We start from the raw sequence: 26261 nt of genomic DNA on the forward strand, positions 1-26261 counted from the left end.
GCTGGTAGCTCTGATGTGTGTGTGTGTGTGTGTGTGTGTGTGTCTGTGTCTGTGTGTGTGCGTGTCAGGCATCATGGCAGGCTCGAATCGCTCCGGTGATCTGCGGGATGCTCAGAAGTCTATCCCCATTGGTACCATCATGGCCATTAGCACCACCTCCTTCATTTGTATCCTTACATACATACACATATACGTCTCATACACACACACACACGTCACACACATCACACACACACACGCACATCTCACACACATACACACGTCTCACACACACACACACACAGACACACACCACACACACACGTCTCACACACATCACACACGTCTCACACACACACACACACACACACACGTAACACTGTGCTTCATCTAGTGGCCAATATAAAACACATGACTTTAAAAAGATACAACAAATAAATATATGTACTCTGAAAAAACCTGGAGTACCTTTTTAGTAACACATTAAGCGTTAAGTCTGGGACCAGTATCCTGAAGCCCATATAAATGGCTACAACCACTGACCTTGGATCAGTTATCTTTCTCTGTAAAGTGTGATGAATGCAGATCTAGACCTTTCTTTAACCGTGTCACTCAGACATGTCCAGCGTGGTACTGTTTGGTTCCTGCATTGAGGGGACAGTACTGAGGGACAAGTAAGATTCCTCTTCCTTTCAACACCTTTCCTATTCTAATTCTCATTAGATTTAGAATCAAATCTAGTTTTTGTTACTATTATTTACTATTTTTTATTATTATTTACTATTACTATTATTCATTTTTTTGTTTACACTGACTAACTGAGAATGGCTTTTGCAACAGTGTTCATGTGATAATCGAACTCAGGTTGATTATTGATTATTTGTGTGTGTGTGTGTGTGTGTGTGTGTGTGTGTGTGTGTGTGTGTGGTGGGGCAGGTTTGGTGAGGCAGTCAGGGGGAACCTGGTGATAGGGACACTGGCATGGCCGTCACCCTGGGTCATCGTCATTGGCTCCTTCTTCTCCACCTGTGGGGCGGGGCTTCAGAGCCTGACAGGCGCCCCACGTCTCCTGCAGGCCATAGCCAGGGATGGGATAGTTCCTTTCCTCAGAGTGAGCATATCACACGCACGCACACACACACGCACGCACACACACACACACGCACACACATACACACATGCATGCACAGCCACAAGCCGCACTCAATCACAGTATTCCTTCTTTTATAAGCCCTGTGGTGTGTGTGTGTGTGTGTGTGTGTGTGTGTGTAACAGGTATTTGGCCATGGCAAAGCAAATGGGGAGCCCACATGGGCCCTGCTCCTGACTGCCTCTATTTGTGAGAGTGGAATCCTCATCGCCTCTCTGGACTCGGTTGCACCTATCCTCTCCATGTAAACACTGTTCCTTTGAGCAGCTCAGTGCAGGAGGAATGCTTTTGCATGGCTGTGCTCTTAACACCTCCTTCCTCCTCACAGGTTCTTCCTGATGTGCTACATGTTTGTCAACCTGGCCTGTGCCTTACAGACTCTCCTACGGACCCCCAACTGGAGACCACGCTTCAAGTTCTACCATTGGTATGCATGGCAGACACACACACACACGCAGACATAATAGATGTTAGATGATTGCATTATGGAAGACACAGGCTACTATGCACCAGGTACGTCTGTGTAATGTGTGGTAGTAGCCCTGATTTTTCAAGCAACAGGATTGGCTGGAGATGCAGTGCTGCGCCTTCATTTTGGGGAGGCAGAGCATGTGTTGAAGCCAGTCTCTGTCTTCCAGCAAGTCCCATTAGCATGTGGCTCCCCACAACTCCACAGTACACACACCTGCAGAACTCGTTGGCGGCAACTTGTCAACACTATGGTCATTGACAGATTCAGTCTGTTTTAGGGAACCACTGAAAAATTCTGTCTCCCTCTCTCTCTCTCTCTCTCTCTCTCTCTCTCACTGCAGGGCTCTGTCGTTCCTGGGCATGAGCCTCTGTCTCTCGCTCATGTTCATCTGCTCTTGGTACTATGCCATTGTTGCTATGGCAATCGCCGGCTGTATCTACAAGTATATCGAGTTCCGGGGGTGAGTGGAGCACGACCTCAATGGGGAGAGACAGATTGGTTTTTTGGCATTTGATGCGTCAGGGGTCCTGCTCTCAGTCTAATCTTCCCAGCCAGGGAGAGGTGGAGCTCAGTCCAGGATTGGAATTATTTAGTGTCTTTCCTTTTAAACTCATTGCGAGTCATGCTGTGTGGATGACCTAAATCCGGGGGATTGAGATAGCAGGGACAGCCAGTGGGCAGAAATCGGTGAGAGGATTACAGCCTCGCTGATTTAGGGTCATTGAAAAAAGCTGCGCGTGTCCATGGGCGTCTGCTAACTTGGCTTGGGGTTTTTGCTCGGCTGACAGGGCGGAGAAGGAGTGGGGCGACGGGATCCGAGGGGTGTCCCTGAGCGCGGCTCGCTACGCCCTCATGAGGCTGGAGGAAGGGCCGCCGCACACCAAGAACTGGAGGTGAGCATGGCACACACGCGCTTGTGCATGTGGGGTTACGGCCACAGGCAAGACCTGTCTGAGAGCCTTTAATATGTCATGAGGACGAGCATCACTTTATGCACCTTACACTCCCTGTTTTTAGCCAACTGCTTGAGGCTAAACTGCCCGACATTCTAAATTAGTCATAGAAAGGAGGACAGAAATACACATGAAGACTATTTATGTCCTTTCGCTACCATTCCTCCACCTCTCTCTATCTTTCTGATTCTGTCTGTCTTTACTCTCCTTCTCTCTCTCTCTCTCTCTCTCTCTCTCTCTCTCTCTCGCTCTCTCTCTCTTTCTCTCTCTCTTTTCAGGCCCCAGATCCTGGTGCTGGTCAGTGTGGATGTGGAGCAGAATGTTGAGCAGCCCCGCCTCCTGTCTCTGACCAGTCAACTGAAGGCTGGGAAAGGACTCACAATAGTGGGCACTGCCCTGGCTGGGACCTTTCTGGACAATCACCCTCAGGCCCAGCAAGCAGAACAGGTAGCACACATGCGCGTACAGAATCATTACATGTCTTCAGACCGCACACTTACATGGATGTAAGGTACATTAATGATTTCATGTCTTCCCACAGAAAATACTTGTTTGTGAGGTTACTGGAGAAACCAGTAAAATGTCAAAAGCAAAAGGAATGATCTACTAACCGTACTACACAAAAATCTTCTCATGTGTCTTATCGTTAATAACACAAATGTATCCATGGGATTGGTAGATGTCATGACCCCTATGCACTTTTCTGTGTGTCTCCTCCTGATTCTCCCAGTCACTGAAGAAGCTCATGGAGACAGAGAAGGTGAAGGGCTTCTGCCAGGTGGTGGTCTCGTCCAACATCCGCGATGCCACTTCCCACCTGGTGCAGGCCAGTGGCCTGGGAGGCCTCCAGCACAACACTCTGCTGGTCAGCTGGCCCCGCAACTGGAAGCAGGCGGAGGACCACCAACTGTGGAGGAACTTCATCGGTGAGCCTGCAGGGTCCAGTTACGTGCCCCGATGCCTGTCCTGTTGGGGCTAAAAGCTAAAGGCGCTTGCATGCACCATCAGTTCGTAGAGGAAATGCACACAGCACATTATAAATAATTATAAAGTTGAATTACAAATAAGTAAGCTCTGGCTTTTTTGGCATGTTGGTATGAAATGAAGGAATCAATCGATAAAGAGCTTTGCCATATATATAACTGACAACTTCCTTAAGGAAGAACATCTTTCTTAATGAATAACATCTTTTTCGACCTGCAAAAATCCAAGTCATGCTTCCCAAGGTGTGGATGGGAAATGTGCTTTGCCGAGCGTAAAACACCCTTCATGAGATGTTGCCTCCACCTCACAGAGCTGGTCCGAGAGACGACGGCCGCCAGCAAGGCACTGCTGGTGGCCAAGAACACTGCAGCGTTCCCGTCCAATGGTGAGCGCTTCACCGAGGGGCACATCGACGTGTGGTGGATCGTCCACGATGGTGGCATGCTGATGCTCCTGCCCTTCCTGCTGCGCCAGCACAAGGTTAGCATGGCGACACCCGTCCTACTGTGATACCCTCACAAGCATGAAGTAGAGGCATCTGTCTTGGTAGCCAGAGCAAACCTGTGCAATTTATTCAAAGCACCTACTTTGCACCTGCAGTCAGTGGCCACTTTATTACATACACCTATTTTATTGTTGCATAGTCTGATGTGCAGGAGCACTCACAAGCCCCTCAGGAGCTATTTGACAGGCATTCTCTAACCTTTTCACTTTCTGGTTCATATGACCACTGCTGACCAAATGCTATCCAAATGCTAACCTTTGTCCACACAGCAGTGACACTGACATGGTAACAGGTGTTGGGTTGATATATAAGCCATCAGCAACTCTATGGTCAGAAACTGGTTACTGATACAGAGAATGGCAGTCACTAATTAGACACAGCAAACAGAAGAGATATAGTCTGTAACCCTATCCATGTGGGTAGCAAATCAGTGTATATAAAGTAGGTGATCAGTGTATATTTAACCTGCAACAATATCAGATATGTATTTTGGACTGTGTGTGTGTGTGTGTGTGTGTGTTTTAAAGGTATGGAGGAAGTGCAAGATGCGCATTTTCACTGTAGCCCAGATGGATGACAACTCCATTCAAATGAAGAAGGATCTGACCACCTTCCTTTACCACCTGCGCCTAGATGCCCAGGTGGAGGTGGTGGAGATGGTGAGGCTCACACTCATGTCATCTCTGTCTACAGGCTTTCCCTCCAGGCTGGAAAATGACTTTGGACTTCATTTTTGCTTGTTATTGGTTTCTGATGACTTCTTCTCTTCTCTTCTCTTCTCTTCTCTTCTCTTCTCTTCTCTTCCACTCATACTTGCTCTGTAGCATGACAGTGACATCTCAGCCTACACCTATGAGAAGACACTGATGATGGAACAGCGCTCTCAAATCCTCAAACAGATCAACCTTACCAAGACGGAGCGTGAGCGGGAGGCAAGCGCCAGTTGACGCCCTCAGCAGCGCACACACACTTCCAGATGTTGTGATTATCAACCCAAACTAAACCAACTAGCTTTTCAGACTAATTTGTCCCTCAGGAGAGGTGCATAAGTGGATCAATGGAAGCTCATGTGATGCCTTAAGTACACCTGAGGTGAAGCAGTCCTTATTTTGTTATAAGTGTTTTTGCTACCATTAATATTATAGGACACAGTCATAGAGCAGCAGTTCCATGCCTTTGCATGGTTTAGCGATTTCCCTGCTCTATCATCTGCTTCGGTGCACATAGTATATCACAAGTTAAACTGACTGAAGCAAAGATATCACTAAGATGTCCACTGCAGAGTGAACCAGAGCCAGTACTGAGTCTGGAGCATCTGCTCAGAAACTCATCAGTTATGTCTTCAGAAACTGAAGTATCTGACCATTCTTCTCTCAGATCCAAAGCATCACGGACAGTTCCCGTGGGTCGATACGCCGCAAGAATCCAGCAGCGGTCACCACGCAGTTGAGCGTGACTGAGGAGACAGCCTCCGGGAGCAAGGAGGAGAAACCGGAAGAAGAGGTACCACACTGACAGTCAGCTAGCCTTGTATCAAACATTACACAGCTGAAACTGTATCAAACATTACATGGCTGACACTGTATCAAATATTACACAGCTGACCCTGTATCAAATGTTACAAGGCTGACCCTGTATCAAACGTTACATGGCTGACAGTGTATCAAATGTTACACGGCTGACCCTGTATCAAACATTACACAGCTGACCCTGTATCAAACGTTACATTGCTAACTCTGTATCATACTTTAAACAGCTGACACTGTATCGCACTTTATACAGTGGGTCATACACCTGGACTCAACTCTTGCTTTTCATGCCTTGTAGCAAGTCATGAAAAAACCCAAATATGAATCTCATATGTGATCTTTGTGGTTTACAATATACCATTTACACGGCTGACACTGTATCAAATGTTACATGGCTGACCTTGTATCAAACGTTACATCGCTGACCCTGTATCATACTTTAAAACAGCTGACACTGTATCACACTTTACACAGTCGGTCATGCACATGAACTCAGCTCTTGCTTTTCAGGCCTTGTAGCAAATCATGAAAAAACCCAAATATGAATCTGATGTGTGATCTTTGTGGTTTACAATATACAACTTCCTAATATAGTGTTGCATATGCTAATAGACCAGTATCTGTATTGTGCACGTTGGTTGTAGTTTGGTAGTTTTACAGTTGAATCTGCTTCTGATAGTTTTTTTTTTTTTTTTGCCATGTCCTTGATGATCTGAATTTTTTTTTTTAATGTAGAAAGGTAAAAAAAAAAAAAAAAAACCCACATGGGGTCCATTTATCAAGCCAGGGCCCTGTGGGGCCTAATGACTAGGTTGGTTATTCTTGCACCCTCATCCTTTCACTTTCTCTTCCATTCTCTCTCTCTCTCTCTCTCTCTCTCTCTCTCTCTCTCTCTCTCTCTCTCTCTCTCTCTTCTCTCACTCTCTCTTTCATTATTTTTCACCCCCTTTCTCTCTCTCTTTGTCTATTTAATTTCAATCTCTCTTCTCTTTTGCATTTGGTGTAATAGTTCTCTCCCTTCTTCTGGCATAACCATTCTCTCCCTCTGCCTCCTTCTCTGTGCTCGCACTGTTCTGTGTGCATGCCCCTCCCTGGACCCACCTCCTCTCAACATGTTGCTATGTCCCCGCCCCTGCAGGAGCAGCTCATCCACGACAAAAGCACGAACCCGCCCACCCCGGCCACGCCCCAGTCACCAGTTGCTGAAGCCGAGACCCCTGGCACAGTGGTCCAGATGACCTGGACCGAAGCCAAGTGTGATGGTGACCAGGCCAAGCCTAAAGGGCTCAGCGTGACCGAGGGCATCAAAGACCTATTCAGCATGAAGCCGTGAGTACAAACGTGCGCAGCCATGTCTATTTTTACTGCTACCCGTTGATTAAAGATGGACAGCAGGGGTTTCATCCACTGAGCTGTAAAGAGCCCTTCACAGTCCTGCGCATCAGGGTAAAATGACACCAGGCACCTGTGTAGTTGCTTATGAGAAAATGGCTCCTTGTCCCTCAGTCAGCAGATCTTTAAAAAAGTGCACAGGATTCAGTGACTTTGAGCTACAGCACCATCTGCTGGGCAAAATGTTATTTTCAAGGCATAAATTTGGGTTACATTTTAAGCCAAGATTTTAATTGGGCAGATGATTCTCAGTAAAAATCGATGGAGGATTTCAGTAGTTTTTTGTGCTTACTGTTATTTTTTATGTTTCATTTCTTCATTTTCCATGCTGCAGAGAATGGGAGAATCTGTGAGTATTCAGTCCTGTCTCTCACACATATGTATCGAAAAGGCTATGATGGTACACATATGGTCTAATAACTGACTGTCATTCTTTCCCCAATGTTCAGAAACCAGTCCAACGTCAGGCGCATGCACACTGCTCTCAGACTCAATGGTGAGATTGTAAAGAAATCCCAGGAGGCCAAGCTGGTCCTGCTCAACATGCCTGGACCACCCAAGAACAGGAATGGTGATGAGAACTGTATCCTTTGCTTTCACTGTCTGCATGCAAATATATTTGCGATTGTGTGTTTGTCCCTGCGTCCCAAGCAGAAACAACTGTATTTTTAGTAGCTGCAGCATATCTGCACTGCTTCTTTAACTATATACCCCTTTCCCAGACATGGAGTTCCTCGAAGTCCTAACTGAGGGTCTCAACCGGGTCCTCCTTGTGCGTGGTGGAGGTCGTGAGGTCATCACAATCTATTCTTGAAAGACCAGCCTGCATCACCCCATCTCACCCCCACAATCCCCCCAGACCTTAAACCCTTCCAACCACACATTCACACACCCAACTCAAAAGACTCCCCAAGCAATAGCCCAAGAAACAATGACGCCAACCCCACCCCAAACCAGAGACACAGAGCGTGTAATATTACTCCTACACCCTCTTAAGCCTGCCTTCAGAAAGGTCCTTTAGTCTGATCTGGTAATGAGTTTTATTATGTTCTTGGTCTACTCCCAGTCTGTGTTTATTGTGAGCTGGTGACCCACAGTTCACCTCCTGAGTCCAATGCCACGTATGCTATGAGGACAAACTAATGATGTCAGTATCGGTTGCATTCCAGAAATTTCCTTCATCCCAGGTCTAGCCAGTCACTCTTCTTATCCAATTAGGAGACATTCAAGGGTAGTTGCAATGGTGCAGGCAGGTCAGGCAATGTCTGTTACCTTTAGGGCCTTATTTTCATTTTACTTCTTGCATTTATTTATGTACAAGAAAACAGAACTTGCCCGAACAACAGCTGCCAGACAAGCAAAGGATACTTCGTTCATTCCATCACTGTGAGGGAGTGACGTATTTCCGAGATGGACTCCTGACGGCTGGGCTGGGGGATCTGGTATCACAGCATGGACAGATCTCCAATAAGCCTCATCTGTCACAAGCTGGCCCGGCTGCCGAGGAGAAGGACTCTCATCTCTGTCACCTCCACAATTTTGGTCCTCTGCGGCCTCACCTGGAGGGAACTGAGGTGAAAATAATTCCAGACTGCTCTAGGAAATTTGTGTCTGTCTAGGGGGCATACCCCGGGGGAAACTGTCCATTAAGGGCAGTTAGGGGTGGGGGATGGGTGTACTCCATTTTCTTGGCACAGTTCTGTCATTTTGTTTGCGCTCCTCCATAAATTCCTCATTGTTTTCACATCTCCTGGTTGGATGTTGGCTAGCTGTGCCCTGCCAGCTATGACATGTGCCAAAAACAAGAGTGGGAAGATCTGTGACTTGCTGTCTGAGAGCGAGGAGGGGAAAGCTGCACTGTTAATCAGCATTGCTGACAGCATGACTAGAGGAGGAGTGAGGCTGGTCATGTCCAGCTGAATGTTAGCGGATTAGTGTAAATAGTGTACAATCTTTGAGGTACTGAGAACTATTGGTGTAGTATTTTTTCCTTGAATTCACTAACCAAGCCTCTGGTAAGGAGATGTTCTTATATCACAGGGTCAGCTCCAAAAAAGGCTTTTGGATGGCTTTAGGCTTATCGTTATGGCGTCTGGAAGCAGACCACACTGTACTGTAGCCCCTTTCACAAGCATTCAACCTGCACTGGCAGCCACTGTGCAACAAAGTGATTTAATGAGTCTGTGGACTCATTACATGAGTGAGTGCCTGCATATGTGGTGTGTGTGTGTGTGTGTGTGTGTGTGTGTGTGTGTTCCATCTGTGAGAGTGGATTTAACAGGATTTTCCCCCTTTTTACAAAAAGAAAAACATAAATGTTTGTTACATTTACAGACATCTCTCTATTTAAAGTATCTATAACAGTTTATAATGTTATTTGTGCTATATAATATATTGTTTGCATCATATAAATTAAAAAGGAAACTATAAAAAACAGATTTTTTTAAAAAGAACTTCAAGTTAACATAGAAGTAGTCTATAAGGATCAGAAGTTGACAGTAGACGAGAGGAATTAAGTCCAACTCTATGCAGACTGGTGTCAGTCGTATGCAACGTAATCTGAGTACCTGAGAGAGTTCTTGACAACACTTTTTAGATTGCTTATAACCAAATGGTTAAACATTATAGACAAGTAACATTTCAGTGTGCATTTTTAAAACTGGATTGTGCAATAGAGGAAATTGGGAAATCTTGTAATCATTGCATTATTTATTTTTGTATGCATATATTTTATATATGTGGATTTTACTTTGCATAATTTTCACAGCATAAATAGCAGTCATAGCTATAGTATATTTTTGTTTGCATTCAAAGAACAGAATTGTTATGGTCACACATGGGCACATGTGGGATATATATGAGGATAAAGGTATAGTACTTTAATGAAACTACAAATAACAGTATTTTCTGTTTCAAAGATTATGAAAACCTCTCCTAAGTTGTGAATGCTGCTAAAGTACGGTTAGATGGATTTGTATTGTGTGTATGTACATAGAAGAAAAACAAATATTTAAAGCTATATATTCAAAATAGTAGTGTGGAGGGTAGACATAAAAAAAATACATATCAGTGCTGGTGATTATTGCATCGAAGATATAATCAACAATCAGTCGTAAAGGCGAAGCTGAGCTGATCTGATCTAAAACCACCCAGCTTCCTGACGGTGTTATACTGATGACGTCCAAAGTGGAAACGAAGCGCGCCCGCACGTGGCTGTTTTTTAGGGGATCTAACGAGAGACGGACACGACGCACACTTCACTCTGAGCCACCGCATGCACTCTGCTTTCAGTGACGATGTGCAGTGTGTACGAGTCGCTTTTTTTTTCGCTAAAGCGTTCTGCCTGCGTAGACTGAGCCGTCCCACGCATTTATGAAAAAGACGACCACGAACTGGGTCGAGAAAAAAAAGAAGATAAATTTAACAGATGATTTCAGATTATTTGTATTTTTTATTACTGTTTGCATGGTCTATGTGTGAATATTCGTTTCAATAGTTTCTATTGTGCATTGTATGTAGAGGGTAGGAGCAAAATTGAAAGGCATCTGCTTGAAACTCGTGATGCCAGTGGGCACCAAAGACTAAATCAGCAGTAAGTGTGTCTCGGAGCATCACGGGTGGACACAGCATAACAAAATGTTTGGATGCATTTTATGGTTCCATGTCGTATTTTGCTATTCAGATCCATGTTAATTAGATTAGGATGAAACTGTGGTATGAATGGTTCTTGGATGTATATTTGGCTTTGTATAACAAATGCTGTTTGGAAACACTAGATTTCAGTGTACTTGTTCTTTGTTGTATCACGAGGATGCTTTTAACAGTGGTATGGAATCTTTTTTTCTGTTTATTATTTTATTTAAAATGTTACGTGCAATATTGATTCAGATGTTCTATTGGGGAAAGGTGTGTGTGTGTGTGTGTGTGTGTGTGTGTGTGTGTGTGTGTGTGTGTGTGTGTGTGTGTGTGTGTGTGATTACATTTATAGTTTGATTGCTTACTCTGTGTCTGCTTTGAGCATGGTCCTGTTAGACCATGACGTTCATCAGTGCTCTTTGTATGCTAGAGGAGTGTACGTCACATCTGTTCTATGGTGGCTGAGACAGAAATGCACTTTATACAGGGTTAACATTCTTTACGGTGGTGACAATGTCGTTCAAGTCACCTTGCAGTCTGAGCATGCTGGATCATTTCAGCTTTGATAACTAGCTCCTTCTAGTGGAAATGTGTGTACTGCAGTCATAGAGGCATCAGTCGTTTGAGGTTATGGTGCGAGGTTGCAGACTGGACAGACGTTCTCTGCAGTTACATACTACCTGATCATCATAGTTTCTGCTGTATAATATAGGGTTAAATTTTAGGGTTTTTTTGTTTTGTTTTATTATTTAACATTAATCACAAACTTTTTGTTTCCATTTTCCAATCTAAAGAACACAGTATAAGAACTAGATTTAAAAATTAAAGATGTTATGTTCTTTTTAACAAACATATAAATATAATAACTCCTGCCCTTGGCTCACCTGTCTGTCCCCCATCCCCTTTGTGCATCTCACACACACACACACACACACACACACACACACACACACACACACAACCATTCCAAAATGCCCCATCACCCATCATCCTGACCCCTCCCCCTCTCCCTCCCCTCAAAACACTGTATTCAAAGGTGATTGCAGTATAAATCTAATTATTGATCAAAGATTATAAACAAGCGCTTCCACCTCTGGGCGTGGCTCTGTTAACACTAGCACTGGACCGAGCGTGTCCATCCGGCACTGCCCTCCTTGTCGCTTGCATCATCAGAGGATGTTCAGAGAGGGATAAGGCTAATATGTAGCAAGTGACAAATCCAACATTCCATCAGTAGTTCTCAGAAGAATACTGATTCAAAGATATTTTAATGGACTGGTATTCTTTACATGGTCACACAAAGAGTTTAAAGGGCTCTGGATAACAATCCATCCTTGTTTCTGAGGTGTGATAGTAGCTGCAAGTTTATTGGGTGTAGCTGGGTACTGTTGGCAGATGAAGCATATCTCTTTCCATCCTTAGTGCCCCATCCCCACTTGGTCTTTAGAACTTGATCAAGATTGGTAGGCTTTGTGTTCTGCATATATTTCTTATGAACAAATTATGAGCTAAGTACATATTACAAACAAGCACTGTCAGTTAAAGATGCGTTAGCTAGATTTCAGGTTCCAGATGTGAAGTGAAACCAAAGCAGGGTTAACAGAGCCAGGGCCCAGGTCTGTTGTCAAACTCAATGCATGCACATTATTCTGAACAAGCAGATATAACTATATATATTCAAATGTTTTGTGGTTCTTGGTATTGCGTTCGCTCTGTTTTGTTTTGATTATTTTAACTGCCAATGTGTTATTTTTATAAGATGTGCTGTGTAACTTATTGTGTACAAATGCTTTAGGTAAATCAGTAGGCTATCTAGGGTAAATGAGTGTGTTGGCTACTGGAGTTTTTTTTTTTTATATAGTTAGCATAGCCAAAAAAAAGAGAGGCTACATTACTTTTATCGCAGAGGTAAAATATCAGCAGATGAACAGATTACCAAAGTGTATTTAAGTTGACTTGGAAATATATTTTGTATGTAGTAATCTATCATTTTAATGAATTAAAAATAAGCTTGAGGGTCCAATGAAGTCAGAAATCACATTGTGTTAATTCCATAGATTTCTACTTATGCCTTAAACAAAAACACCAATTGGCAGCTATATATTATCTGAGCCCCAATAGACGTATAACATGATATATGGTGCTGGATGGTTGAACTTGGAAATGCAGATGTAAGTGAAGGGTAATTGCTTTTTTCCTTATTCGTTTATCTCACGGCATTAAATTCTGCTGACTTCATGGCCTAAAGGCCTATATTATGATTAGCCTTGAGCTCGATTTGTGAAAGACATTTAAAATCCAGATTCATGTATTTCTTATGGTAAGATTAACCATTAGTCACATCTGTCAATAACATTGATTTACATAGCTAGGCTAGTTCTAATCCATACAGTGTACAAGTAGTAAATAGTGCAGCAGATTTAAAGTTAAATCTTAGATTCAAGACTCAGATATAGATATATATATATATATATATATATATATATATATATATATATATATATATATATATATAATCTGTGTGTGTGCACATCATTTCCAGTACAGAGGTTCTTCTATAAGCTTCTAAACTACATAATTCAACTAGTTAAAATAAACCCTAATCCCTAACCTTAAATCTAAATTAAAAGGATTTTTTTTTTTTTGTAAGGACCTATACCCCAACATAAGTAGACTGAATCGTTCAAGCTTGTTTTTGATTCACAAGTGATGCACAAAACATTTTGTGTGAATGTTGGAAAGAGGATGGATGTAGACAAAAAAAAGATTTTCAAATATTAAACATGAATATTAGATGTTTATTATTTTTTTCCCTTGGTATAGACCAACTATCACTGTTTCACTGTTTTTCATTTGTGTGCGCGTGCATGTGCGTGTATGTATGCGTGTGTATGCATGCGATGTACGTATGCACCAAAAGCATTAGGGGACATGGGCTAGGGTGGGAATGGGTTCTGTACATAGACATAGCTAGTGCTGAAGTGTTTATTTTTTGTGTCAGTGTAACTTCAATATTTTAAAGAGATAAATAAGTATTACATATTGTGATTCATGGTACAAAAGAGGAAAAATGTAGTTTTACATTTCAAATGCTTTATCTATGGCTTCTGGCAAATTCCCATTCCATTTTATAGATTCGTCAGCACAAAATGCAATAAACTAATACCATTTTATTACTGATGTGTACAAAGTCTTTATTTCAGTTCACCTACCCTTTCAATGTAGAAGAGCAAAAGTTGTCACAAAACTTATTTATTGAATTACAACATATGTACAAGTAAGTTTTATATAAAACAAATAAGGGAAATATTCAAATCGTATGAGATCAGACTTGCCATGCTGCAGAAAAGATTTACATCCATTACATTTCTACTTGGTACCACTGAAAACAAAGTCACTAATTTTTGTACATATCGGGGAAAAACAACGTCTGTCATCACATTACCAAATAAGAAATAGAACATTTAGGGGAGAAAAAAAAAATTGCAAGAACTAAAACTCTAATCAAAAGGTTGTGCATAGGTCTCAATAATGCCGGGAATAGTGGGACACCTGTGGTGGCCCTTGACCCATGCCCTGGGCCATTCCTTGACCCATGCCCTGGGCCATTCCTTGACCCATGCCCTGGGCCATTCCTTGACCCATGCCCTGGGCCATTCCTTGACCCATGCCCTGGGCCATTCCTTGAACCAAGCTTTGGCCCATTCCTTGGCTCATACCCTGGCCCATTCCTTGACCCAAGCTTTGGCCCATTCCTTGACCCAAGCTTTGGCCCATTCCTTGGCTCATGCCCTGGCCCATTCCTTGGCTCATGCCCTGGCCCATGCTCTGGCCTGGTCTGGGTGCTGCTGCTACATTCCCGGAATTTACCAGGTGGTTAAGTGTTGGCCCACTCTGAATAAGCGTATCAAGGGCTTTCTGCACGCTGGGGTTGTCAAAGTTAATCCCTGTCCCTGTGCTGACAGCAGGCCTCTGGAGGCTCTGTGGTGCAGCCATGCGTCCAGCAGGGGGCCTCATGCCCAGCCGGGGACTCAGCATGCCCTGAGGCTGAGCTGTAGCCAGCGCAGGCATAGCTGGGTTGGAGACAGAGGAAGAAAGTCCCGTGCTCTGTTGGCCCAAGGTGGAGCTGTATCCCTGGGACTGGGGGGTTGCAGCGGTACTGGGAGCTGCAGAAGTGCCTGAGCCACTGTTGAACAGGCTGAGGATTTTGGCCTGTAGCTCTTGTTGTTGGCTGGTGGTGGACGTGGCCACAGGCGGAAGGTGGGTGGAGTGGATGGGGTGTGTGGAGAGTGGGTGTGCCTGGTGGGAGGCAGGGGGAAGAGACTGGCTGGGCGGTTGCGGATCATGGGTAACTGGAACAGCAGATGGATGAGGTCCTACACAGAAAGAATACAAGAGAAATGAAACAGTCTTGCTTTAACAACAATTTCACTTGGGGAACTCTGAATTGGTATTTTCATTTTGCCAAATGCAGACCTGTTTCTGTGTACATTACGCTTGGGCCACTACAAATCATTTCAAGCACAAAACCAGCTAAATCCAAGGGACAAAGAGCAAGTACTTCATGAAATCCATCTTAGACATGACCCATGCACCGCAACAAAGCAAATCTGATGCAGGGTTTAAACTACACATATTGTTACAAGGGTAGCATATTAGCTTGCATCAACATCCATGTTCCCAGTGGTTCAAAGTCGATAGTAACAAGTTCCGATTATTTGGAGTCAATAACAAAATACAGTACTACAGTACAGACAGTGTTCTGCTCTCTACTTTCATCAACTGGAACCAGAAAACCTTCTGCTTAAGCTTACCCAGGTGAGATTCTGTGCTACCTTGGACCAGACGATCACGTTTGTCTTGCAGGTAGTTAATGAGCCCTGTTAATTCATCAGGAGTCAGGAACCTTAAATCAAAAATAAACAAACAAATAAAATCCAAACAATCTGTTAACTACAAGTAATTACAAACATTTTCCAAAGCTTTGTGAACATACCTGCCCTCAGACAGCAGTGTGATGGCAGTCAGTAATGAAACCGGATGACCTTCTCTCTCGTGCTCCCTCATCAGCACGTCGTCGGCCATCTTGGCGGCTTTTCTGGCAATCTCGTCCCGCTCCCTGGCGCGGTTTTCCATCTTGAAGGAGTCATAGTTGTGGGCCACCAAGACCATGGCATCCTGCATGGGCATGTTCCTGTGTTCTGGGATACAACAATCAAAAAGTATTTCATCATTTTCCCCCACCCAGCTTTTCCATAAGGCTAGAAAACCAGAAAGTGACTCAAAGATGTCTGTCATTTCAGACATATTTAAATGATAATCTCCCTGAAGGCTCCACAAGCTTGGCTTTGAATTTACAGACAGCAAAACCCATTAGCTTACTGAATTCTAGATAAATGAACGGCTATTATAGGTCATCAAGCTACGCAGCTCTCGTACCCTGTGGCGTGCCGAAGAGAATATTCACTGTGCAGGAACGATGTACTTGGTGCTGCTGGGTGATGATGATGGCAAAGGGAGTGCGAGCCCGGCTCACGTCTTCAAGAGCCTGGGTCAGGGAAACTTCCGTGTTGAGGAAGATCAGATCCACAACCATGCCCAAATCCCGCACCTTTCGACCCACCGTTTCTGCATACTCCCTACATGGCATCGTGGCAGGAGAAACATACACATTAACCGAAAGCATTGTCCAGTCTTGCCGCAATTATCAAACACGGTTTGTTTCTGCAACATTTCTTGGTTATGACCATAGAAGGGGTCCATTTAGACTGAGGAGCCCACTGTTTAAAATGTTCCCAAGTTATTAAAATGAGACGCATTTTATACATTATCAAATCAGGGGACGTACTTTTGCTGCTTGTTGACTACAATAACAGAGCAATCCACAGGCCTCTCTGCATCATAGCGTCTCTGCAGCTCTTCATAGTACTGCCGATACAGTTCATTTCTCCGGCGCTCCTCAGGACGGACCCGCTCCTCTGCACACCCACACGGACAATAAGCCTTCAGCAACATGCCTTCAACAAGGCCACTTTTGGACTAACAACAATTTTGTTCATCACTACTAAGAAAGGCAGGTGAAGGGGTAATTTCAGAGGAGGCCAACCTTCTGGTTCTCTCCTTCCATTCCAGGGCTCCCTATAGCGGTCTGCATACAGATCTTCCTTCTTGCGGTAGGGGTCATACTCACCACGGTAAAAGCGGTCATAACCATCATCTCTGCAATGGCAAGAAAATTAATAAAACAAAAAAAAGAATGAATCAAAAACTTGTGGTCAGACTGCAAACCCCATTGCTAACTGGTTCATATTATACATGTCAGCATTTTCAGTGAGCTTTAAGAATGTATAGTCTAGGACAGAGTCCTGCACTCGATAATGAATGTCCACGTGAAAGGGAGCATTTTTACGGTCACCTACCTGTAAGAAGCATCTCTGGGATCCTTCTCTCTGCCCTCCGAGGTCCTGTAGCGTCCATCATCTTGATCTCGAGGTGGTCCGGGACGCGGCTCTCGAGGGTGCTCTCTTATCTCTCTGGCGTCCCTGTGGTCGCGGACATCTCGGCCATGAATTGGGGATCTGGAGCGGGGACGGGGCTCTCTGCCATCCCCGTAAGCAGGCGGCCTGGACGGGCAAATAATGACTAGTTAAGAAATGGCAAAAGGAAGCGGCATTAGCTTAGTTCAAGAAATGCAATGAAATGATGTGTTCTTTTATGTTATTTATAGCTACAAATAAATTTTTATACTCACACTAAGGTGATTTTAAATGATGTTCACAGGCAATTTATGCATCATTGAGACATGTGTATTATGGACGGAACAAAGTGCCAGAAACAATTACTGCAAAGTATGAAACTTTCAGGTATAGAAAACGAAAACTTCTTTAGTGGATTTACGAGTTGTTGGTGTCGCTGAGAAACGAGGAAAAATTGCAAGGCAAAAGTAGCAATATTTAGCCTAACGGGTCCAAAAGGATGTCCAATAATAAATAAAACATTTCCTTACAGAAATTAGAGACCTTTCCCCCACCTCTAATTCAAGATATGGAGGAAAAAAACCAACACTTTAAACCAGAACATGTTGTTTCTGAAGTTATGGTTCAAAATGTTATCAAATTAGACTGAGACGTAGTGTTAGCTCAATGGTTACGGTACTTGACTTGTAATCAGAAGGTTGTTGGTTCAAGCCCCACCACTGCCAAGTTGGGCCCTTAACTCTCCATTGTTCAATTTGTATTCAGTCATAATTGTAAGTCGCTTTGGATAAAAAGCGTCAGCTAAATGCTGTAAACGTAAGTGAGAAGTACATTCACATGCTGAATACGACAATCATTGAATCCACGGAATATAAAATCCACCACTGTTGTTCTTAAGACATAACGTGCGACTGACAGGACGTGAAGAAGCAGACGCTACAAAAAATAAATTTGTGAATGGAGATGAATTCATTTTATTTCATGTAAAAGCCAACAGCTGGCTTAGCTTTATGCAATCTGTTATGTAGTTGGTCCTAATGGAGCTAAAACGTAGTCCACCCCACCCCCTTTTTAGTGCTTACTGACATCAGAGCTGTAGAAGAGAAGGAGAGCTTTTTAGTTTTAGTTTTATGCTGGCCATAGCCGCAGAGGAATATTTTGACCCAAGAATTCACGAAAACACGAACACGCAGTTACTGTAACATAACGGCCGTTTGTGCATACAGCATAAACTCAACAGAATGAGTAACACACGCTTAAGAGACAAGGACACCAAGGGAAATAGACTCAAATTGCCCTTTCAACTTTATTTCAGCAAGTTCTGAAACAACTAAAAACACATTTTGAATATGAAATCCGTGAATTTTAACGAATTTCCTGTTGCCTGCAATTTATTTTGCTGCTTGCTCCAAACTGAAAAGGTGCCTTAAGGTGTATAAAATAAATTAAAAAAAATTTTTTTAAAGTAATGCTTTCACAAAATCTTCATACTCAGACTCCCAACAATACATTACCTGCGTGGAGGACTTGACCTGGCTTTCTGTCGTCTCTCCGCTGCCATATTTACATCTGAAAACAGACCAATCCAAAGATTCAACAAAACTACCCCAAAAAAAAAAAAGTGACTAGAGCTCAGTGTCTCTCCACTAAAAGGAAAGGTCCAACAGCTTCATCTTATTTTTTTAAAAGGGTAGCAAAAATTTGGAATATAAATAATTGCGCATTTCAAGATGATGCTTATATTGAGTTACTGAAAAACGAAGATTCTCGAATCTTGAAAAAACAGCCCTCTTCAATAGCACATCTAGGCTACACTCAGAATGAAAGAGTTAAGACCATTTTCTCTAGATTTGTCATTTGACACCTTTCCCACTAAATTAAATCATACCATAGTAACTGAGGGCAAACAATAATCAGGATATTTGAAATGACATCGACGTTCAGGAACTGCTCACCGGCTAACTTCACATTTACAATTAGTGCAAAATTATGAAGAAATCATTTGAAATTCAGAAACTAACATGATTATACTGTCAGCTAACACCAAGTCAACTAACTTAGCATATTTTAACATGGTCATTTAAAGAAAAAAAAAAAAGGCTTCAAGACAATGAATGCCCATAATATAAATAAGGACAGATAGAGTGTTTTAAGTACATATTTAAGTGCCATTCCAAACATTATTAGGGTGTTTCCTTTTCAGCTGGTTTTAAATGTGCTTCAAATCCACTTTTTTTTTCAGAAATGAAAAAAGACTACATGGGGGAAAAAAACACTACCATCCTATGTGAGCAATGATTCTTCATGTTAAGACACCTGATTCATTAGTGTACAATTTTGTGCCAAGTATTCAGCCCATTGTAGTCCTCTGAGAACAGATCTTTTATGAGGATCTATTTATTGCATGTATTACTGCAATGTGGAAATTGTAACTGCCTGAAAATTAAACAGAATATGGCAAATTACCCGTTTACGAAAGTAAAAACCCATCAAAGTGCTGTTCAATCGGTAACAAACAAAATGTATAATCATAAATAAGGTTAAATGCTTGCTCTGCCAGTTTTGTAAACTTAAGGGACGCATCACGTTTGCAGTGCAAGTTAAGGGAAATAAAGGATGTGTCTCTGCACTAAGAAGGCCTTACCTAGTTTATAACCTCTATAAATTCGACCATTATGTCCTGCTTTAGCCGCTTCCGCATCCTCCGCCCGTTCAAACTGCACAAATCCATACCCACGAAACAGGGACAAGGCTGCAAAAGGGAACAGTTTTATGCACGAAAACATAGATTTCTGTCCCAAAACTGTTCCTCAATCACACAAACTGCAATACCACTCCACTTAGGCTTCACAGCCAAATTACATTTTGGTGCTTTACTGAACTTACAGTTCTTAACTGAACTTTGAGGTCACCCATGTTCTTTTTAGAGGCCCCAGTGTCAATCAAGAACCAAATTCCATTATTCCTTAAGTCTTGGAGGCGTACATTGGCTACTAACCCTGAATTTTCCCATATGGCCTGAACAGGTCCTCCATATCCTTCTTCGCCATATGTGCGGTGGGCAAATTGCCGACAAAAATCCTTCTCTCCAGGTCGCGAGGATCATTGCTGTTGGTGCCATAAGAAGGCGGAGTTCCACTTCGACTTCTTCTGTGCGTCATGACGATATTAGTTTCTGCTCCTAGTGCCTGCTTGCTCACTCGCAGGTTGTGTTATAGGAAATTTTGGACTTTCTTTAAAAATTTTAATTTTTCCCGTAGGTCCTGAAAATGTCAGGGCATCAACACAGAGGAAGAAAAGAGAAATTCCACAGATTTAAAATGCCTGGGAAAAATAAAATACACTGAAGTGTTTTTGCAACATTTGGGGAGAAATTAAATATCACTGCACTACTGAAGGATCGATGAGAGTGAAAATGAGATGAACTATTTCATAAAGGCCTCCTGCATTTACAAACTCAAGCAGAAAGATGTTTAATATGCACATCTCTATTAACAGCCTACTACTAAGTTTTAACTCTGTGTCAGACTTGGTGTCTACCCCAAAATGGTTTTATAGGAAAACGCCTGCTGGAATGCTGAGGGTGAAAACATGCAACGGGTTTTAAGAAATGTCAGCCGACTCGTGCATTTATCAATACCCAACCATTCCTTGTCTTGATTAGGCAGTTGTGGCCAGTGTTTCCACAAAAATATAGAGCACCTAAATAAATATAAATGCAAGATCATTGCCAGTGACGGGACAACCTGAAAACAGGTATCATCCAAAACAGAATCCAAAATGTGGCAGTGACAGGGGAAATATGAAAATGCTCCCCAAATGTTCCAAGTTGAAGAAGTCTCTTTATGAAACCCTGAGGTGATGGTACGAAAGATAGCTTCATCAAAGAATGAAATTGGAGTTGAAAGAAAATAAAACTGGTTACAAGTTACAAATCAACCATGACGATCCAATAACAGGTGGCTCACTTGAAAATCACAGACGCGTTTAAAAGCAATAGAAATAAAAGTTTAAAAGGGGCTGTATAGTCATTAATCTGCATTGTACATCCAGTAGTGACGCAGAGTGTGATAATTAAATGATTAATATATTTTTACTCACGGGAAGCGATTTAGGCTAAGTTGCTAGTGGAAACCCGCCTCTGTATTAATCAAATTTAAATTCAAAGACTGACATTATTTCAAATATCAAATGAATCTCGCACAACAGGAGAAAGAGAACACGGACCCCGTTTTCAAGGCGAGCGTCTTAACGGACTGTTTGCGCTTTTTCATGAACGTCGGAGGTACTGTTTATGATTGTTACTATTCAAACGATTTACGAATGTAAAGTTTATATTATAAAGTCCCACAATTAAAGATCAAACATTATAACGACTCTAGCTTACAGTGATGCAGAAAGACAGCGGTTAAAAAAAGATCGACCGTGGCTTGACGATTTTAAGGACCTGAGAGTGATGATAAATCTACACGAACGTTAACTACGGATTACATTGAGGCAGAATGAACATTTGAGAAAGTCCGGCCATTTTGCAAACGTATTACTGGCTCTCTGTTGGAAAATCATCATAAAACTACCCAAAATGGAAAATTATTTCGCAACCCTATCTGTACCATATATGCGCAAAATCGTTGACTGACATAACACTCGCGACGGAAGATATAAAGGGAAATATTGCTAGCGTTAGCTAGGTCAGCTTTCACGAACAGACAGCAGACAAGTGAATCGTGGAGTCAGACGCCATGTTGTCCAAGTAGTCCAAAGTCAACTGTAGCCATTTAACGATAGCTAGATTATTAATATCGTAAAAACGCTTTGGCTAGATAGCTACATATTCGTGGTTACACTTCAACGTTATGGCTTACAACCTTAACTGCGATATAGGCTTAAACACACTTAGCTAGCTGGCCAGCTAATTCCGCGTTAACCTTTAGCCAACTAGCTAAAGCGTAGTCTGCTAATCAGTGAGATCGTAGGGTTGGATTGCGCGTTTTAAATTCACCACTTTGTACTGGCGAAGAAAGGCTCCTTACCTTTATCATGAATAGTTCGTTTGTTGACTTATGGTATCCCACGTTATCGTAACTCGGGTCTTGACGTGAAACTGCGCAAACGAAAGTATAAGTTAACCGACTTAACGCTAGAGATGTATTGTAGAAGGAAGTAGCTCCCAAAGTACAGAAAAAAAGTCCTAAATGTGTTCTCAGTGAACTTAAACATTCTCATTAATGAATGACTATTTTGAACCCAGAAATTATTAGTATTATATTAAATGGATGTATCCATTTGTGTTTATAAAAAGTAATGTATTTAAAAACGTTTAAAGAAATCTTAACTTTTATTTTGAGTTGGGAAGGTTGTGTCAGTAATGTGACTTGATCACGGGAACCATGTCACATGAGCTTGTGATTTTACTTAAGTGCGATAAGTTTCCAGCTACGCGGTCACAGCACGGTAAGAACAACAGGATGTGTTTGGTCGTTGTCTAGTTATAGCACACAATGTGAGTTTCACTCAAGCGTTTATAATTTCAAAATTAAGTTTATTTGTTTAAATCCTAGTCGTCTGTAGGTAAACTAGGTTAACTTCTTTCGGTAGCTAGCTAGCTAGCTAGCTATCTTATCTAGGTTAGTTTGAGACAACGAATATACCCAGCAAGTTAACTGCCATTTCCAAACTCATGCTAAAGTATTTTTTGTTTGCTTATTTTTCTTTATGTAACAGTTTTTTTGTTTTTTTTTTTTGTCTTTCTGTTTTATTCCAGACTGCTAATACGAGTCTCTTGCTCCATTCTACCGATGCGTCTACTGGTGGTGTGTTTGCTGTTTGGGGCGATGGGAGTGTTTGGTGCCCCAGAAGCAGATGAGATCAAGTATCTTCCCGGACTTCCAAAACAGCCCAGCTTCAAACAGTACTCTGGATATTTCCACGTGACAGAAAACGAGCACCTCCACTACTGGTGGGTTTGTTATAGTTTTCAGCTTTTTCATCGATTGAGGTTTCAGTGGGCCATCATCCACAGCTGTATTTTTGCTACTGTGGAATACAGAATGATTTCTTGTTGTGCCTCACCCTCAAGGGGCAAAGTCGAGTATCTTCGTCCTTTTATTGTAGTTATCAACATGCTGCCGTAAACCTCCTTTAGGTTTGTGGAGTCTCAGAAAGACCCAGCTAACAGTCCAGTGGTTCTGTGGTTAAATGGGGGCCCAGGATGCAGCTCCTTGGATGGCTTGCTTACCGAGCATGGGCCTTTTCTGGTGAGAACCTGTATTGCGTCTTGGTTTGGCATTCTATTTTGATGCATTTAATTTGGGGAACCCTCTAATGAGCACTTGCAAGGCAGCTGCTTTAAATTTCTCAACGGGACTTAAAGTAACTTCCTTATACCCAGTGGCTTTTTCCAGTAGTTGCACAGAATGCCTTGACAAAGCTACTTCAGTTAGTCTGCAGACTAAATGGTCATTGTTTCTTTTACAGATCCAAAATGATGGCAATTCTCTAAACTACAATCCTTATTCTTGGAATATGGTATGTAATTTAATCTGTTTTTTTTATGTGCACTGTAAAACCTTCTCTATTAATGACACATGCACACACACATTTTTGTGTGATTTAATGGAACAGGTTTTACAGCCAGTGCATTTTAAGATTGCCATCCTCATCTAATAAAAATAAATTTTCTTTAGGGACTGAACAGCAAATTTAATTTCATATTCACCCATGTAATGCTTACTTGATCAAGTGAGTTATTTTCAGATTGCCAACATGCTATACCTGGAGTCGCCAGCCGGTGTCGGGTTTTCCTACTCTGATAACAAGAACTATACCACAAATGATACAGAGGTGTGTTCAAGAGGTTTTATTGTCATTTCAGCTATATACAAGTACACAACAAAAATGAGACAATGTTCTTCCAGGACCTTGGTGCAACATAAGTACAACAGTGCAACAGACAACATGCTACACAAGTGCAAACGGTCCAATATAGTGCAAATTGTCATTAAATAAACAATAATAAATACAGGACAGAACAAATACAAAATGAGTAGACAGTGCAATTTAGTAAAGTACACAGTACTGGGCATATGTAAAGCGAGTTGTGCATAGCAATCAGTGACATGCTACCATGAACATAGCAGTCACCGGTAGCAGCCAGAACAGTTCAGGGTACAGTGCTGGTTTAGTACAGTACTCTAGCAGCAAGTAGGATAATGTGCAAGACTGCAACAGGAGTGCATAGTTTATTTGTCTGAGGTTTGACTTCAGCACTAGTTCGATGCAAAACAATGTGTGAGTATGTGTGTGTGACTGTCTATAAGCATGTGTAAAAGTGCCCATTATGTTCATGTGTAAATTATCAAATATTACTTTAGTTTGTATGTGGGAGGTGTTGGTTTGGTTTTTATTTATTTATAATGAATAAAAATATAAGTTGGGTTTCCACATTTTCTTTAGGTGTCAATGAACAACTATTTGGCCCTGAAAGAGTTCTTCAGGCTCTTTCCAGAGTACCGCACGAATGAGTTTTATCTCACTGGAGAGAGCTATGGGGGCATTTATATCCCTACACTGGCTGAGCGAGTTATGGAAGACAGCAGCATCAATCTGCAGGTTAGGTGTCTGTGTCTGTCTGGACTTTCATGTTAAGTGGATAGAAGTTTGAGTGTCTTGTTTTTTCTAAACTTGGATTTTAAGATATGTGCCTGTTACTTTTGTGTCTTTCATTTAGGGTATAGCTGTTGGGAATGGCATGTCCAGCTATGAGCTGAATGACAACTCGCTGGTCTATTTTGCATATTACCATGGACTGCTTGGAACAAGGTGTTTCTCTCAAGCATTAGTATTTAACAGAAAATGGTGCACATTTGTTTACAAGTGGAGTTCCTATGAACTGGATGTTTTGCAATAGTTTTCTTAACTTCCAATCGAATGATATTCTACGAATCTGGCCACTATCTGACTGGGAACTAACTCCGAGGCCACCTTGGCAGCTGTAGAAAAAAGGCATTTTCTCAAATATGCATTTTCTTGGGCCTTCAGGTGTATTGCTGACTCAAAGATATGGTAGTAATGTCTCATTTGTTTCAGCTTATGGACTGATCTGCAGACAAATTGCTGCAAAGATGGAAAATGCAACTTTTATAATAGTACTGATCGTACATGCTCATACAACGTAAGCATTTCTCTCCCTCTTGCCTTAAATGTTATAAAGTGGGAATGATTCCATTGAGGAGGTCATTGCTTAATGTAACATTACATGTCTCATTCATTTTAGGTAGGGCAGGTGGCGAATATTGTCTACAGATCTGGACTGAACATGTATAACCTGTATGCTCCATGTCCTGGAGGAGTTTCCACCATGAGGTGAGAATCTGCCCTATTTGGGTCAAGGTCCTGGGTGAGACGCTTCATTTGTGTGAATTTTTGAACTGTTGTGGTCATCATTCAACATCCAAGATGGCTTCTGTGGAATGGATTTTTAAGTTAATTGAATCTGGAAATGCTTAATAAAATTAAGATGCTTATTTGAATAAGAGCAAATTTTTACTTTTAAAAAAAGTAATTCTAGGGCAGTGTAGCTCATGGGTACAACATGTTAAAATGAGCTTTTAACAACGGATTTAATTCAGCAAAAGGTACTCATTTATATTCTTTAACTTTTTAAAAGTATGTTTTAAAAAATGCCATACTTTTGGCTTTGAGAATGTAGGCAATTTTCCCTCTACTGTTTTCACATGTTAGTGAAGAAAATGGCCAGTTGGTGATCTATGACCTGGGTAACAACTTCATCGAACATGAGTTTTCTGTCTCCTGGAACCAGGTATGTAATAACTCGCAAATTAATACAATGTTTTAATCCTGACGACCTAATGTGTGTAGGCTTGTGCTTATTTGGAATGCTTATCCACTTGAGACTACTGAGCAGTCACTGACAAAGGACTCATTGGCAGAAACTGCAAGTTATGGCCCCTGCATTCAAATCAGTGAAGCTCAACCCTCCCTGCACTAATTCTACACCATCTTCCCTGTACCTCAACAATCCCTATGTCAAGTCTGCTCTTCACATCTCTCAAGATGCACTTGCCTGGGAAATATGTAGGTGGGTTACTAAGAGCTAGGTCCATTTTGTTTGAGTGTAAAGGAATAAAACAACTTTAGTGCATGTTTCTCTAGCTTCCCAGACA

At 42.0% G+C, this 26261-nt stretch overlaps 3 protein-coding genes across 11 annotated transcripts in view; 2 read left to right on the forward strand and 1 right to left on the reverse strand.

Annotated features, from left to right (window-relative positions):
* slc12a5a (solute carrier family 12 member 5a) overlaps window positions 1-11849 on the forward strand; it is a 113172-nt gene extending 101323 nt beyond the window's left edge. For all 4 annotated transcript variants that reach the window (XM_027000666.3, XM_035524458.2, XM_081716889.1 and 1 more), the window contains 17 exons: window positions 69-167; window positions 596-653; window positions 916-1090; window positions 1255-1373; window positions 1458-1556; window positions 1942-2061; window positions 2390-2494; window positions 2833-3001; window positions 3285-3480; window positions 3849-4018; window positions 4571-4702; window positions 4868-4975; window positions 5421-5546; window positions 6711-6901; window positions 7299-7313; window positions 7414-7547; window positions 7687-11849. In XM_027000666.3, coding sequence (XP_026856467.2) covers window positions 69-167; window positions 596-653; window positions 916-1090; window positions 1255-1373; window positions 1458-1556; window positions 1942-2061; window positions 2390-2494; window positions 2833-3001; window positions 3285-3480; window positions 3849-4018; window positions 4571-4702; window positions 4868-4975; window positions 5421-5546; window positions 6711-6901; window positions 7299-7313; window positions 7414-7547; window positions 7687-7778 — 2108 coding nt within the window. In that variant the 3' untranslated portion in view covers window positions 7779-11849. The remainder of the gene's footprint in view (window positions 1-68; window positions 168-595; window positions 654-915; window positions 1091-1254; window positions 1374-1457; window positions 1557-1941; window positions 2062-2389; window positions 2495-2832; window positions 3002-3284; window positions 3481-3848; window positions 4019-4570; window positions 4703-4867; window positions 4976-5420; window positions 5547-6710; window positions 6902-7298; window positions 7314-7413; window positions 7548-7686) is intronic.
* Window positions 11850-13836: 1987 nt separating this feature from the next.
* ncoa5 (nuclear receptor coactivator 5) lies at window positions 13837-22248 on the reverse strand. 4 transcript variants are annotated; one of them, XM_027000601.3, is made up of 11 exons: window positions 22110-22239; window positions 20075-20339; window positions 19721-19828; window positions 18591-18645; window positions 17020-17223; window positions 16707-16819; window positions 16449-16578; window positions 16040-16239; window positions 15597-15801; window positions 15415-15506; window positions 13837-14976 (listed from the first exon to the last, which is right to left on the reverse strand). In XM_027000601.3, exons 2-11 carry the CDS (start codon window positions 20235-20237, stop codon window positions 14126-14128), a joined length of 2121 nt encoding a protein of 706 aa, XP_026856402.2. In that variant the 5' UTR covers window positions 20238-20339; window positions 22110-22239; the 3' UTR covers window positions 13837-14125. The 4 variants fall into 4 exon arrangements, with proteins under 4 accessions (XP_026856402.2, XP_026856403.2, XP_081573016.1 ...); XM_027000602.3 differs by lacking the exon at window positions 20075-20339 and having other exon boundaries at window positions 22110-22227; XM_081716890.1 differs by lacking the exon at window positions 22110-22239 and having other exon boundaries at window positions 19721-19793; window positions 20075-20206.
* The window catches only part of ctsa (cathepsin A), a 6144-nt gene continuing 2112 nt past the window's right edge, over window positions 22230-26261 (forward strand). The window contains exons 1-11 of one of the 3 annotated variants that reach the window (XM_027000604.3): window positions 22230-22579; window positions 22841-23035; window positions 23222-23333; window positions 23554-23604; window positions 23833-23919; window positions 24532-24687; window positions 24806-24897; window positions 25165-25249; window positions 25352-25440; window positions 25819-25897; window positions 26028-26176. In XM_027000604.3, the coding sequence (XP_026856405.2) occupies window positions 22875-23035; window positions 23222-23333; window positions 23554-23604; window positions 23833-23919; window positions 24532-24687; window positions 24806-24897; window positions 25165-25249; window positions 25352-25440; window positions 25819-25897; window positions 26028-26176 (1061 nt within the window). In that variant the 5' untranslated portion in view covers window positions 22230-22579; window positions 22841-22874. The remainder of the gene's footprint in view (window positions 22580-22840; window positions 23036-23221; window positions 23334-23553; window positions 23605-23832; window positions 23920-24531; window positions 24688-24805; window positions 24898-25164; window positions 25250-25351; window positions 25441-25818; window positions 25898-26027; window positions 26177-26261) is intronic. The other 2 variants (XM_027000605.3, XM_027000606.3) reach the window with 2 other exon arrangements.

The sequence above is a fragment of the Electrophorus electricus genome, chromosome 7 (genome assembly GCF_041902795.1).
Source record: "Electrophorus electricus isolate QZ-2024a chromosome 7, ASM4190279v1, whole genome shotgun sequence".
Classification (NCBI taxonomy): domain Eukaryota; kingdom Metazoa; phylum Chordata; class Actinopteri; order Gymnotiformes; family Gymnotidae; genus Electrophorus; species Electrophorus electricus.

Bases quoted from the DNA above. Each gene is read 5' to 3' on its own strand.
- ncoa5 (XM_027000601.3), bottom strand. From the start codon at position 20,237: ATGACGCACAGAAGAAGTCGAAGTGGAACTCCGCCTTCTTATGGCACC. The intron at 15,507-15,596 runs GTATGTTCACAA...TTTTGATTTAAG, and splicing joins ACACTGCTGTCTGAGGGCAG to GTTCCTGACTCCTGATGAAT. The intron at 14,977-15,414 runs GTAAGCTTAAGC...CTTTCTGTGTAG, and splicing joins TAGCACAGAATCTCACCTGG to GACCTCATCCATCTGCTGTT.